General features: G+C 42.4%; 2 protein-coding genes across 2 annotated transcripts in view; one reads left to right on the top strand and one right to left on the bottom strand.

Annotated features, from left to right (window-relative positions):
• LOC133611939 (protein tyrosine phosphatase domain-containing protein 1-like) overlaps positions 1–13,327 on the bottom strand; it is a 38,884-nt gene extending 25,557 nt beyond the window's left edge. The window contains exons 1-11 of the mRNA XM_072913744.1: positions 12,370–13,327; positions 12,225–12,305; positions 12,041–12,159; positions 9,236–9,373; positions 8,311–8,582; positions 7,947–8,246; positions 2,660–2,679; positions 1,504–1,732; positions 1,319–1,435; positions 1,152–1,253; positions 1,011–1,088 (exon numbers count right to left, since the gene is read on the bottom strand). Coding sequence (XP_072769845.1) covers positions 1,011–1,088; positions 1,152–1,253; positions 1,319–1,435; positions 1,504–1,732; positions 2,660–2,679; positions 7,947–8,246; positions 8,311–8,582; positions 9,236–9,373; positions 12,041–12,159; positions 12,225–12,305; positions 12,370–12,578 — 1,665 coding nt within the window. The 5' untranslated portion in view covers positions 12,579–13,327. The remainder of the gene's footprint in view (positions 1–1,010; positions 1,089–1,151; positions 1,254–1,318; positions 1,436–1,503; positions 1,733–2,659; positions 2,680–7,946; positions 8,247–8,310; positions 8,583–9,235; positions 9,374–12,040; positions 12,160–12,224; positions 12,306–12,369) is intronic.
• LOC133611942 (transmembrane protein 116) overlaps positions 1–15,130 on the top strand; it is a 485,483-nt gene that overhangs the window by 14,497 nt on the left and 455,856 nt on the right. The window contains exons 3-4 of the mRNA XM_072913718.1: positions 1,171–1,264; positions 11,988–12,594. The gene's annotated coding sequence lies outside the window, so the exon portion shown is untranslated. The remainder of the gene's footprint in view (positions 1–1,170; positions 1,265–11,987; positions 12,595–15,130) is intronic.

Below are 15,130 nucleotides of genomic sequence, written 5' to 3'. Positions count from 1 at the left end.
GAATTCTAGCTATATATATATATATTTCCTTCCGCCCGCTTGTAGCTGAGATAGGCTCCAGCGCCCCCCGCGACCCCAAAGGGAATAAGCGGTAGAAAATGGATGGATGGATGGATATATATATATATATTTTTATTTTTATTTTATTTTATATATATATATATATATATATATATATATATATATATATAAAATAAAATTAAAAAAAAAAAAATATATATATATATATAGCTAGAATTCACTGAAAGTTAAGTAGTCAAGTATTTATTGTATATATATATATATATATATATATATATGAAATACTTGACTTGGGGAATTCTAGCTGTAAATATACTCCTCCCCTCTTAACCACGCCCCTCGCCCCACCCCTTTGTGACTTCAATAATAAATATGGCAGTGCCATGTTGGCATTTTTTTCCATAACTTGAGTTGATTTATTTTGGAAAACCTTGTTACATTGTTTAATGCATCCAGCGGGGCATCACAACAAAATTAGGCATGATAATGTGTTCATTCCACAACTGTATATATCGTATCGGTTGATATCGGAATCGGTAATCAAGAGTTGGACAATATCGGAATATCGGCTATTGGCAAAAAAGTCATTATCGGACATCTCTAATTAATAATACGACTGCTTTAATGCGCCTTATAATCCGGTGCGCCTTTTGTATGAAAATAGACCTGTGGGCGGTATAGCTCGGTTGGTAGAGTGGCCGTGCCAGCAACTTGAGGGTTCCAGGTTCGATCCCCACCTCCGCCATCCTAGTCACTGCCGTTGTGTCATTGGGCAAGACACTTTACCCACCTGCTCCCAGTGCCACCCACACTGGTTTAAATGTAACTTAGATATTGGGTTTCACTATGTAAAGTGCTTTGAGTCACTAGAGAAAAGCGCTATTTAATTATAATTCACTTCACCTGAATAGACCCGCGCATCGGCAGCGCGCCTTCAAATCCGGTGCGCCCTATGGTCCGGAAAATTTGGTAATAGAAGAATTCTTTACCTTGTTGAGCACGCCAAGGGGCTTGTTGCTTCCTGCACAAGATAACTTGGCTACATCTTCAACACTAAAAACAGGCTCCTGTGTAAAGATTGGGGAAGCATTGGGTTGCGTGTAAACATTGCCGTGATAGCGTTCACTGACCTTGAGCTTCTCCAGCCAGGTCCACAGCAGACACGCCAGAACATGAGGATCCGATTCCGTCACCATGAGAGCCCAGCCATGGTGGCTACTGTTCATCTCCTCCTGTTGGGCAGGTGAGTGAACTAAACCCCTTGAATGCTACGCGGAAAGGTGTATCGAGTAGGCACCTGCAGCAGAGACGATCGCTGCAGAACAGCTTCTCCCGGTGGAGCATGGTCCGCCATGGCCTTGGCAATGGCGCGGGCCACACGGGTTGTGCCCACATCATGCCAGTTCCTGCACAACTGTTAACGTAAGGGTCGTGTTTTAGACCGGAGCAGTTCACTTTTGTTCATCAAAAATGATCATTTACCTCAGTGTTGGAGCTATATTTGGGTAGAGCCTTTCTGACCGTGCACCTTGACCTCTTGGCAAAGGTGCCGTTTGGTTGCATATTGCGTGTGTGAGCGTGGTTCTTGTGGATCACATCTGGTAAAAGTGTCCTGGAGCTAAATGGTCTCCGATCTTGTCCTTTCACATCCTGTGCACACCAGTGACCCTCATTCTCAAAAGTAGGAGCACTGTGGACTCGTCTCCAGATCCTGTGGGACAAAATATAATTTCACAGGAGGGACATCAACTCCATTTACCGGTAGTTATAGAGGAAAAGGGGGGATTTTTGGCTGGCTGAAAATTGTGTAAATTCCTTTATAAAATGTTCTGGTTGAGTCCTCATACAGAATGTTTAGCAGGCTGAATATTACATGTTAATAATGCATACTTGCCAACCCTCCCGGATTTTCCGGGAGACTCCCGAAATTCAGCGCCTCTCCCGAAAACCTCCCGGGACACATTTTCTCCCGAAAATCTCCCGAAATTCAGGCGGAGCTGGAGGGGCCTGAGTCCGCTTTCCCACAATACAAAGAACGTCTACAGTAAAGCAGTCCGTCTGCCGTAAACAGCAATGTTGTGACACTCTTAAACAGGACAATACTGCCATCTAGTGCATTTGATGAAAGCACTTTTGTGCGTGCCACACAGCAATGCATAATCAGAGAGGGTGGACAATTCAACCCTTAACTCAACAATGAGTAGATGAGTGTTATGTGTGTGTATATGTGTAAATAAATGAACACTGAAATTCAAGTATTTCTTTTATTTATATATATTTATATATATATATATATATATATATAGCTAGAATTCACTGAAAGTCAATTATTTCTTATATATATATATATATATATATACATACATACATACATACATTTCCTACCGCTTATTCCCTTCGGGGTCGCAGATATATATATATATATGTGAAATACTTGACTTGGTGAATTCTAGCTGTAAATATACTCCTCCCCTCTTAACCATGCCCCCGCCCCAACCACGCCCCCCGCACCCACCCCCCACCTCCCGAAATTGGAGGTCTCAAGGTTGGCAAGTATGTATTAATGAATAGAGAAGGTTAAGACATTTTCATGTAACGTACAGAATATCAGAAGCATTTATTCAGGTAGAAATATCACAGATTACTAGAGATGTCCGGCTGAGGTGGAGGGGTAGGGGGTAGCGGGGGTGTATATTGTAGTGTCCCCGGAAGAGGGGTTCTGGTTATTTGTTCTGTTGTGTTAATGTTGTGTTACGGTGCGGATGTTCTCCCGAAATGTGTTTGTCATTCTTGTTTGGTGTGGGTTCACAGTGTGGCGCATATTTGTAACAGTGTTAAAGTTGTTTATACGGCCACCCTCAGTGTGACCTGTATTGCATTCACTTGTGTGTGTGAAAAGCCGTAGATGTTATTAGGGATGTCCCGATCCAGGTTTTTGCGCTTCCGATCCGATACCGATATTGTTTTTGCACTTCCGATCCGATACCGATACTGACCGATACTGGCCTATCCGAGCATGTATTAAAGTTTAAAGTTATTTAGCCTACTTAGTTGTCAGAATCATGTTGAAAAGGGTTTTAGTACTCTTGATAACAACTAGCCAGCTGAATTAGGGGAGTTTGAATAATACACAATGGTTGGTAACAAGAAACTGACCTGTTTATTTAAGGATAAACACAAAATAGACAAAATTATACATGACAAACAGAAATGGCATCATTGAAACTAGGGCTGGGCGATATGGCCTTTTTTAAATATTGCGATATTTTAAGGCCATATTGCGATACACAATATATATGTGGATATTTTGCCTTAGCCTTGAATGAACACTTGATGCATATAATCACAGCAGTATGATGATTCTATGTGTCTACATTAAAACATTCTTCATCATACTGCATTAATATATGCTACTTTTAAACTTTCATGCAGAGAAGGAAATCACAACTAAAAAAAAATCAAAATTTTTTTCATACGGTGTTGATCTGGAAATGTTTGCCTCAGCATTTTGATGGTGTGGACGTGTGGCACCGAACGGAGATAAGCGTCTCGACAGACGTTACAATATTTGAACAATGATGACGAAAATTGTTTTCTCTGGTGCGTCCGTGTGTCGAAAATTGTTTTGCGCTTATTTTTTTATTTGATTTTGTGCGTAGCATAGATTTGCAGTGCGCAATTGCACAGGTGCGCACCCTAGAGGGAAGGTTGCTAGCCCGGCTGCGCTAGCATCACAGCTAACGTTAGCATGCTGCTACCTCTCTGCTGGGAGAGGGCGTATACGTATGTGACGTATGACGTGACAGTATGTGACGTGTGTAAGAAGGTGTCTGTGAGAGGGAGACACAGGAAAGAGTGAGAAGAGCCTGTCGTGTAATGCCAGCAGCTAAAAGCAACTGCGTGAGAATCCACAGACCTGTGGATGTGTTGAAGGTGTGCTGGAAAATGCGGAACGGAAATTAGGGAGCAGCAGAAAAGTGGAATATATTATTTAAATCGGTGCGTTGGAAAACACAGACAGGAGTTTTTTTTAAACTGGATCTGGATCGGCATTTTCCCATGCCTTGCCGAGCCGCATTTTTTTGCAAATATCGGCGGCCGATCCGATCCAAATATCGGATCGGGACATCCCTAGATATAATGTGATTGGGCCGGCACGCAGAGGAAGTGCATTTAAGGTTTATTGGCGCTCTGTACTTCTCCCTACGTCCGTGTACACAGAGGCGTTTTAAAAAGTCATACATTTTACTTTTTGAAACCAATACCGATAATTTTGAAACCGATAATTTCCGATATTACATTTTAAAGCATTTATCGGCCGATAATATCGGCAGTCCGATATTATCGGACATCCCTACAGATTACATGAACAAACATCTTCGACAATCAAAGCATGATCCTAACAATCCACATTTTGTGTTAGCAATGCGTGAAACTGGTATCAAAACGTGGAAGTGTAGCTCCTCCTCTAAATGCAAGTGCTCCTAAAGTAGGAATACAAATTCTGTATTCCTAAAAAAATACAAAATATGGCCAATGTACTTCGACCTTTTTTTTTTAAATGTCAGTAAAAGCGTTTACATGATTTTGTATTGAGCTGTTAAAATACATGTTTGAAAAACATTTAGTCAAAGAAAATTTATTGTCCAGTCATGGTTATGAAACCTTAAAATGATCTGTCTACGGTACACTAAATAATGATATCTATCTTTGATTAAGTTTTGAGTTAACTATGAAGAAAATGATATTAATTGGGACACATATTTGAATCGTTAGACAGCCCTAATTAAAATAGGTCTACATGGCAGGCGACAAACATGCTGCCTCAGCTCCAGACAATGGCGCGTATCTTTGCTTACGTCATCACTATCACCGCTTTTTGACAGTGCTGTTTCGCTGATCAAAGTCTTTTTTTCAGTGCATCCCTAGTTGATTTAAAATAATATATTCATAGCCATTCATTAAGGGTGTAAAGGTACGTGTATTTGTATTGAACCGTTTCGGTACGGGGGTTTCGGTTTGGTTCGGAGGTGTACCGAACGAGTTTCCACACGGACATATTAAGTAGCGTACCGCACATTGTGTAAACAATGCACGCTGAGGCACAACACACGGCATGCTAGCAACGACCGGGCTACGACAACATGTAAAAGACAGAGCTGGAAGACCCTCCTGCCTCGTTAAGATCTCTCGTTTGGGAACACTTCGGCTTCGCAGTGCGATACAACAATGGAGGGCGGAGGTTTGCCGACATTGTTCAGCAGAGGTAGGGTATGCTTCTGACAACACGTCAAACATGCTAACCCATTTGAAGCGTCACCACCCCCAAGTGAACATCGCTTCAACGAAGAGAAAGACGAGCGTGGTGCAAACACAGCATTCAAGCAGCCTCTCCTCGGCGAGTCAGACAGGGCTAAAGCAAAAACAAATGTTTTTATAGCAGCAGATTTAAGACCATATTGCATTAAAAACTACATTTTGACCCACTTCTATGGTGGAAGAACAATGAGCCCATGTATCCTCTTACTGCCAAGTTAGCCAGGCTGGGGGGGGGGAAGAAAAGTTAATCTGAGGCTGAGTTGACTTGAAACTGTTTAATGTTGCACTTTTGATATGTAGAAGAAAAGTTTTGTCATTTTATTTAATCTGAGCAACAACTTGAGGCAGTTTAATGTTGATTAACGTGGACCCCGACTTAAACAAGTTGAAAAACGTATTCGGGTGTTACCATTTAGTGGTCAATTGTACGGAATATGTACTGTACTGTGCAATCTACTAATAAAAGTCTCAATCAATCAGTAGCCTCTCCTCGGCGAGTCAGACAGGGCTAAAGCAATAACAAATGTTTTTATAGCAGCAGATTTAAGACCATATTGCATTAAAAACTAGATTTTGACCCACTTCTATGGTGGAAGAACAATGAGCCCATATATCCTCTTACTACCAAGTTAGCCAGGCTGGGGGGGGGGGAAGAAAAGTTAATCTGAGGCTGAGTTGACTTGAAACTGTTTAATGTTGCACTTTTGATATGTAGAAGAAAAGTTTTGTCATTTTATTTAATCTGAGCAACAACTTGAGGCAGTTTAATGTTGATTGATAACGTGGAGTTGAAAAACGTATTCGGGTGTTACCATTTAGTGGTCAATTGTACGGAATATGTACTGTACTGTGCAATCTACTAATAAGTTTCAATCAATTAATCAAAAAAAGCACTTTATATGTGGAAAGGTTTTGTTAAGAAACCATTCTGAGCCTTATCTTATTTAGATTTTTATTTGATGTATGTTGACCACATTAACCCTGGCAATGGACCCTGTGTGTATATGTATGTTATTATTCATTCATGACTGCCTGCTGTTGCACTGATCAGCCTAGTGGTGGCTCACATCCATCACACACACAGCTATTTCTATTTTGGGGCACAGCTATTATACATACTTGCCAACCTTGAGACCTCCGATTTCGGGAAGTGGGGGTGGTGGGGCGGGGGCGTGGCTAAGAGGGGAGGAGTATATTTACAGCTAGAATTCACCAAGTCAAGTATTTCATATATATATATATATATATATACTGTCTATATATATATATCAAGAGGGACAGAGACAGCGCACAGTGCATGTGGATTACATGTTACCATGGCGAGAAAACATGGAGAGACTGCCAGTTATCTAGTCTCCACCAGTTGCAGAAAATGTGCCATCAGTACAACTGGACAGTGCTGTTTCAGTTCCATCACCAGGACCATCAGTGAGTCAGACACAAACTAGTCTCATCATTGAACCAGATTCAAGGGCTGCTGAGTTGCCATCATCAGAACCCAGATCACCCACAACAAAAACCCCACCAGTGATCCGCAGGTACCCAGAAAGGTTTCGAGTACCACCAAAAAAACTGAATCTCTGAAGACAGTATAAAAATATGTGTTAAAGATGTACAAATACTGTTTGTATAATAAGCATGTTATTGTTTACAAATGAGGGTTAAGAGTTCAGTACTAAAAAAAAAAAAAGAAGAATGTGGCTTAAGCACAGTTTTTTAATTGAGCTGTAGCATTTTTTGGTTGGGTTGTTTATTTCTTTTGAGTAACTTCTACAATTCTAAAAGGGGAGGAATGAAATCGAGTGATCTATGTTTGTCTGTTGCCATCTCCTGGCGAATGTTGGCTATAGCGTACTGGGGTTACTTTTTGGTTGGCCAACGATTTACGTGGGGTTGCGCACCTGACGTCAAGTGTGTGAGTCTGTTCTGAAGTCTACAGTAAAGAGACGTACTTCATCCCCTCGCCCGTTTATTGCCTCCGACTCAATATATTACAACAACATTGCTCCATGCAGACTCTCCAGGTCCGCCTGAATTTCGGGAGATTTTCGGGAGAAAATTTGTCCCGGGGAGGTTTTCGGGAGAGGCGCTGAATTTCGGGAGTCTCCCGGAAAATCCGGGAGGGTTGGCAAGTATGCTATTATAGTGTTCACATTGTTAAAAGGATAAAGCCATTGTTTACAAATTTGGTAAATAAATAACCAAAAAATTTATATTTTGTTGTTTTCTTACTGTACCGAAAATGAACCGAACCGAAATTTGTGTGTACCGTTACACCCTTACCATTCATACAGTATATTACTTCAATGTGTTTTAAAGGTAGGGATATTGACCTGTCATAGGTCCCCTTTCATAATAAAACGTAGCTGTGCAGTTTGCATTTATTTCTTTTAATATCGTCATATTGTATTTGGTAGCCAGAAAAAGCACTTCAAGTCGTACTTCCGTTTCTATCGTTGTCATCTTATTTTCCTCTCATTCTGACCCTTCTGTGGTGCCATTTAGAATCAGCCCACCCAAAATGACATATATACATTCTTATTAGACTAAGGTCTGACTTGGTGAGATTTGTCATTCCCTCAATTTGAGGTCAAATTTCCAATTGCATTTACCGCAATCTTGCCGAGGTCAGAGTCGCTGTAGCTGCGTTTGTTGAGCAGCAAATCTCTCTTCCTCCCTGAGGACCCCAGCGGCTCATCCCAGGAGGACACGGCGCCCGAGCCAGGCCGTGGGAGATTGTGATGCTCCCTCAGCAAGGGCAGATGCTGTTTGGACACCAGCGTTTCCCTCACGGTCCTGCTCAAGATCCTCAGTGCGGACCTCTTCTCTAATTCAGCATCAATCTCTGGAGCTGTAGGGAGCGCCAGAGCCAGGCAGGAGAGGCGCACACACAGGAGGTAGACCACCTGAGAACAAGAGGGTGGGCGAGTGACACTCAACCTTCAGTCAGACGCGGTGTGTTTAGGGTACCTTGGGTGTGTATTTGAGCTTGCGTGCCTCCTGGCCGTGCAGCAGTAGAGCCTGGCGGTTGAGGTAGTGCTGCAGGGTGACGGGGGCTCCGTGTCGTAAGCCGAGGTCCGGGTACTGAAGCAGTTGTGTACCAAGCAGGCGGGCAAAGTCAAACACCTGACTGATCTGCGCTCGCGTTTGGATGGAGCGCGGCCTTTTGATGCGGACGTAGTGCACGGCCTCACTGGGACTGATCCGCAAAGTGTAGACTAAGTAGCAGGCTATTAGGACACCTGTGGAGCAGTCAGTGTCAAGTTGTGTATCCACACCCCCTAGCGCAAATCCCAACCCAGACCTGTTCTACCCAGACCTGTTCTGCCCAGACCGGCGTGGCAGTGCACAGCAACCCTTCCCTCCCCCGCGGCGAATGCCAACACCTTTACGCCATCGATGATGCCGACGAGGGAGGACACGCCGAAATCTGGCATCCCAAAGTTGTAGAAATAAACTGAACAATCACACAAAGAACATCAAATGGTTTGAGTCACAACATTAGGTACAGTGTCTGCAAAACACAATGAAGAATTCAGGCTTCTACTAATATACTGCAGCTATGCTCGATTTCCCAAAACCGTTAAAAACATAGAAATTGTCATAGAGTTTTGATGGGCCGATAACAAATTTTGCTGGACGATATGTTGTCCTATAAATTGTTGCCGATAAACGACAATATTGTCAGCAATATTTGGAGACGAAATTACGCATGATAATGCAAATATTCCTTTCAAATGTACTAAACTTTGATTTAATAGGTTTTTTTTTAACCATAATTAGAAGTTCAGTAACCTTTAAAGTGTCTTCAAGAAATAAAACTGTCAATCGGACGAATAGAACAGACAAGCCATTGTAATGTCTGCTCGCGGAAAAACAAAAATCCTAATCTAACCTGTTCTGCCCAGACCGGCGTGGCAGTGCACAGCAACCCTTCCCTCCCCCGCGGCGAATGCCAACACCTTTACGCCATCGATGATGCCGACGAGGGAGGACACGCCGAAATCTGGCATCCCAAAGTTGTAGAAATAAACTGAACAATCACACAAAGAACATCAAATGGTTTGAGTCACATCATTAGGTACAGTGTCTGCAAAACACAATGAAGAATTCAGGCTTCTACTAATATACTGCAGCTATGCTCGATTTCCCAAAACCGTTAAAAACATAGAAATTGTCATAGAGTTTTGATGGGCCGATAACAAATTTTGCTGGACGATATGTTGTCCTATAAATTGTTGCCGATAAACGACAATATTGTCAGCAATATTTGGAGACGAAATTACGCATGATAATGCAAATATTCCTTTCAAATGTACTAAACTTTGATTTAATAGTTTTTTTTTTAACCATAATTAGAAGTTCAGTAACCTTTAAAGTGTCTTCAAGAAATAAAACTGTCAATCGGACGAATAGAACAGACAAGCCATTGTAATGTCTGCTCGCGGAAAAACAAAAATCCTAATCTACGATTTGACTCCCTCAAATGGCCTTGACGCAGGAGCAGGCTGTTCTGTAAGCATCCCCAAGGACACCTCAATGGTGGACGCTTTTGACCTCCCTCCCTCCTCAACGACACCTGGAGTCGAACTTTTGCTTGCATGCAGAACGGCCCCAGGCCTATGGACACTACATCAACACTAGGGATGTCCCGATCCAGGTTTTTGCACTTCCGATCCGATACCGATATTGTTTTTGCACTTCCGATCCGATACCGATACTGACCGATAATGGCCTATCCGAGCATGTATTAAAGTTTAAAGTTATTTAGCCTACTTAGTTGTCAGAATCATGTTGAAAAGGGTTTTAGTACTCTTGATAACAACTAGCCAGCTGAATTAGGTGAGTTTGAATAATACACAATGGTTGGTAACAAGAAACTGACCTGTTTATTCAAGGATAAACACAAAATAGACAAAATTATACATGACAAACAGAAATGGCATCATTGAAACAAGGGCTGGGCGATATGGCCTTTTTTTAATATTGCGATATTTTAAGGCCATATTGCGATACACGATATATATCTCGATATTTTGCCTTAGCCTTGAATGAACACTTGATGCATATAATCACAGCAGTATGATGATTCTATGTGTTTTGATTGATTGATTGAGACTTTTATTAGTAGGTTGCACAGTGAAGTACATATTCCGTACAATTGACCACTAAATGGTAACAACCGAATAAGTTTTTCAACTTGTTTAAGTCGGGGTCCACTTAAATTGATTCATGATACAGATATATACTATCAGATATATACTATCATCATAATACAGTCATCACACAAGATAATCACATTGAATTATTTACATTATTTATAATCCAGGGTGTGGAGGGGGGCGCCGGATGTAAGTGTCAAAAAGACAGCCAAAAGAGTTTGATATGAGAATAAATCTAAAGTTAAAATATAGGGTAGAAATGCATCCATTTGCAGGAAATGTAGTCTTGATTTTCAACATTTTCTTTCAAGGCTTGCATGTCTACATTAAAACATTCTTCTTCATACTGCATTAATATATGCTACTTTTAAACTTTCATGCAGAGAAGGAAATCACAACTAAAAAAATCACAAATTTTTTATACGGTGTTGATCTGGAAATTTTTGCCTCGGCATTTTGATGGTGTGGACGTATGGCACCGAACGGAGATAAGCGTCTCGACAGACGTTATAATATTTGAACAATGATGACGAAAACTGTTTTCTCTGTCGTGTCCGTGTGTCGAAAATTGTTATGCGCTTATTTTTTTATTTGATTTTGTGCGTGGCATATAATTGCTATGCGCAGAGGACGTTTAAACAGTGCGCAATTGCACAAGCGCGCACCTTAGAGAGAACGTTGCTAGCATCACAGCTAACGTTAGCCATGCTGCTACCTCTCTGCTCGGGGAGGACGTATACGTATGTGACGTATGACGTGACAGTATGACGTGACAGTATGTGACGTGTGTAAGAAGGTGCGCTTGCTGTCTGTGAGAGGGAGACACAGAAAAGAGTGAGAAGAGCCTGTCGTGTAATGCCAGCAGCTAAAAGCAACTGCGTGAGAATCCACAGACATGTGGATGTGTTGAAGGTGTGCTGGAAAATGCGGAACGAAAATTAGGGAGCAGCAGAAAAGTGGAATGTACTATTTAAATAGGTGCGTTGGAAAACACGGAGCGTAGTTTTTTGTTTTTTTAACTGGATCTGGATCGGCATTTTTCCATGCCTTGCCGATACGCATTTTTTTGCAAATATCGGCGGCCGATCCGATCCAAATATCGGATCGGGACATCCCTAATCAACACACCCAAGACAATGGGCATATACACGCACCCTCCCCAACCCCACCCCACGCCTTCACCACCGCTTGATTCCCCTTCGGGGTGATGGACGGCTGGCAGCGCTTCATAGCAGCAGTCGACCCCCAGGGCCCCAACTCCCCCACCCTCTGTTGCAAGTTGTCGTGATTAAATGTAACATGTTTATGCGTGCATGGCATGGAGGTTTTTCCCACTCCAGACTAGGCCCCCTTAGTATTTTTTACTCATCTTCTTCCCCAGCGTTTTACCTTTTTCCCACCTTCAAGCCCCGCAGGACGACACATCCAGCCAAGAGTTGTTTTTTTTTATACATGTCTTGTATTGGCTCTCATTCAATTGTACAGGTCAAGCTAATGAAGGCTCTACTACAACTTGTGGTATCTTAAAAAGGTCTCACTGTCATTCTCCATGAAGATCTGCGGCAGGTATGTGAAGCCACTTCCAGGGTCCAAAGGGGGTCCACAGTGCGCATGTTCGCCAGGTACTTGCATGTTTATGATGGATCTTATATTTAATCTGTAGAGGCAATCAAGATGGCACTTGTACTTGTGTACAAAGGCAAATTAATCTTGAAGGTATACCTCTGAAATTGTTGTATAATGTTGAACTTTTCAATCAAGCTCGTGGACGGCCGTGCCATAGCGATGATGTCATCAGTCACCCTGAGATTTTTGGTAGAAGTCACGTCCCCAACACATGACAAAATTGTACTGCAAAGAGTCTTACCATGAGGAGAAAATGCCACGGATGACCTGCTGGCTTGCTTTCCAACACTCTGGTCCTTCGTAACGACAGTCTAGTCCCCCGCAGGCCAGCAAGCAGAGGAGTTTGGGCGGGATGGCCTTCACCAGGTTTTCCCGGGCTTGGGAGTAAGCGGCCCGAGGGAAGGGGACATGCTGGGTCAAGGTCTGCATCCTGGACCGGGAGAACCGCATCAGCCTATTCTCAAGTGTAAGTTTGAAATGGAACACTCACCCGTCTGCTTGATTGACACGAATTGAGTCCAATGAACAAGTCAAGTAAAGCAAAGTAGACGTAAGGGCGATGGAGCGACGGTGAAGTGTACACACACGGGAGTTGACCCAGATTCACTAAGCCTGATTAGCTGTCATAAATGCTTTAGACCAATTAAATAGTGCTTATATTGAAAACACTGTATCCATGTCCTCGTTATCAGTCACACAATTCTACTGTAGTTTTGCTTCACTTTCCTTATTTAGCTACAGGACTAATAATCAAGGATGCGGTGTTGTTAAAGGCGAACATTATCACCAGACCTATGTAAGCGTCAATACATACCTTGATGTTGCAGAAAAAACACCATTTTTTTTTTTTTACCAATTTCCGAACTCTAAATGGGTGAATTTTGGCGAATTAAACGCCTTTCTAATATTCGCTCTCGGAAGCAATCCGCCATTTTCTCAAACACCGAGTCAAATCAGCTCTGTTATTTTCCGTTTTTTCGACTGTTTTCCGTACCTTGGAGACATCATGCCTCGTCGGTGTGTTGTCGGAGGGTGTAACAACACGGACAGGGATGGATTCAAGTTGCACCAGTGGCCCAAAGATGCGAAAGTGGCAAGAAATTGGACGTTTGTTCCGCACACTTTACCGACGAAAGCTATGCTACGACAGAGATGGCAAGAATGTGTGGATATCCTGCGACACTCAAAGCAGATGCATTTCCAACGATAAAGTCAAAGAAATCTGCCGCCAGACCCCCATTGAATCTGCCGGAGTGTGTGAGCAATTCAGGGACAAAGGACCTCGGTAGCACGGCAAGCAATGGCGGCAGTTTGTTCCCGCAGACGAGCGAGCTAAACCCCCTGGATGTCTTGGCTCACACCGTCCCGAAGATGATCAAGAGAAGAATATCGACCCTAGCTTCCCTGGCCTGCTGACATGAGGGTATGTCTACAGAATATATTAATTGATGAAAACTGGGCTGTCTGCACTCCCAAAGTGCATGTTGTTGCCAAATGTATTTCATATGCTGTAAACCTAGTTCATAGTTGTTAGTTTCCTTTAATGCCAAACAAACACATACCAATCGTTGGTTAGAAGGCGATCGCCGAATTTGTCCTCGCTTTCTTCCGTGTCGCTGGCTGTCGTGTCGTTTTCGTCGGTTTCGTTTGCATACGCGTCAAACCGATATGGCTCAATAGCTTCAGTTTCTTCAATTTCGTTTTCGCTACCTGCCTCCACACTACAACCATCCGTTTCAATACATTCGTAATCTGTTGAATCGCTTAAGCCGCTGAAATCCGAGTCTGAATCTGAGCTAATGTCGCTATAGCTTGCTGTTCTTTCCGTCATGTTTGTTTGTGTTGGCATCACTATGTGACGTCACAGGAAAATGGACGGGTGTTTATAACGATGGTTAAAATCAGGGACTTTGAAGCTTTTTTTAGGGATATTGCGTGATGGGTAAAATTTTGAAAAAAACTTTGAAAAATATAATAAGCCACTGGGAACTGATTTTTAATGGTTTTAACCATTCTGAAATTGTGATATAAATGTTCCCCTTTAAAGTACCAATGATTGTCACACACACACACGAGGTGTGGTGAAATTATTCTCTGCATTTGACCCATCACCCTTGATCATCTGCGGTCACTCGAACGAGTATGACGATCCTCCTGGTAGGGGTGTATCCCTTTATGGAGGATGCCTATGTGTGACTTAGTTTAACGCGGGGACACTGGTGCGCAGATGGTCACCACACAATCCTTGACAGAATCGGGTCAGGGTCCAGTGGCATGGAGTCCAAGACGACTGGGGACCCTTTTCTGCTGCAGCCTTCTTCCGCCATCGCAGCCGTTGTGGTAGTTCTTAAATCTACCGTCTTCCGCCTGCTCCGCCGTTGAGGTCTTCACCGTATCCCTGGCTAGGGGGCAGTCAGGTACTAGGCCTTTGCCAAGGGCCACCTGGGCTAACAGTAGTAAAGGGGTTAACCTCCTAGTGCCCCAAGACCCCATAGAGGAGAGACCCTTGATCACAACTACATTTAGATGAATAGTTGTATCTGACCACGTCAATCAAAACTGAGCATTATCTTTTGCAAATACATTAATTTCATTTTCTTTGGTTTTGTGAAATAATGTTATTGAGCACAAAATTATTCTCTGGAGATATGTATGTATGATGTGGAACTAAATATGACACTCAAACTGAATCCATACTTTTTTTCTTAGTTGTGTGTATTAACTTGACGTAAGAGTTGATTGCAAAAGATTTTTCTTCCTTTCAAAAACAATTTCCAAACAAATACATTACGAATAACAATCAGGTAATGCTAGTAAACATTTTTTTGCAAACCATTTGACATCAAATACTTGAATTATCTGGAACTGCAGGCATGATATATTTGTAAATATTACAGATAGAGATGTCCGATAATGGCTTTTTTGCCGATATTCTGAGATTGTCCAACTCTTAATTACCGATTCCGATATCAACCGATACCGATATATACAGTCGTGGAATT

Source organism: Nerophis lumbriciformis, linkage group LG08 (genome assembly GCF_033978685.3).
Source record: "Nerophis lumbriciformis linkage group LG08, RoL_Nlum_v2.1, whole genome shotgun sequence".
NCBI lineage: Eukaryota > Metazoa > Chordata > Actinopteri > Syngnathiformes > Syngnathidae > Nerophis > Nerophis lumbriciformis.
The sequence above is the reverse complement of the archived record's forward strand: the minus strand, read 5'-3'. Positions and strand labels throughout refer to the sequence as shown.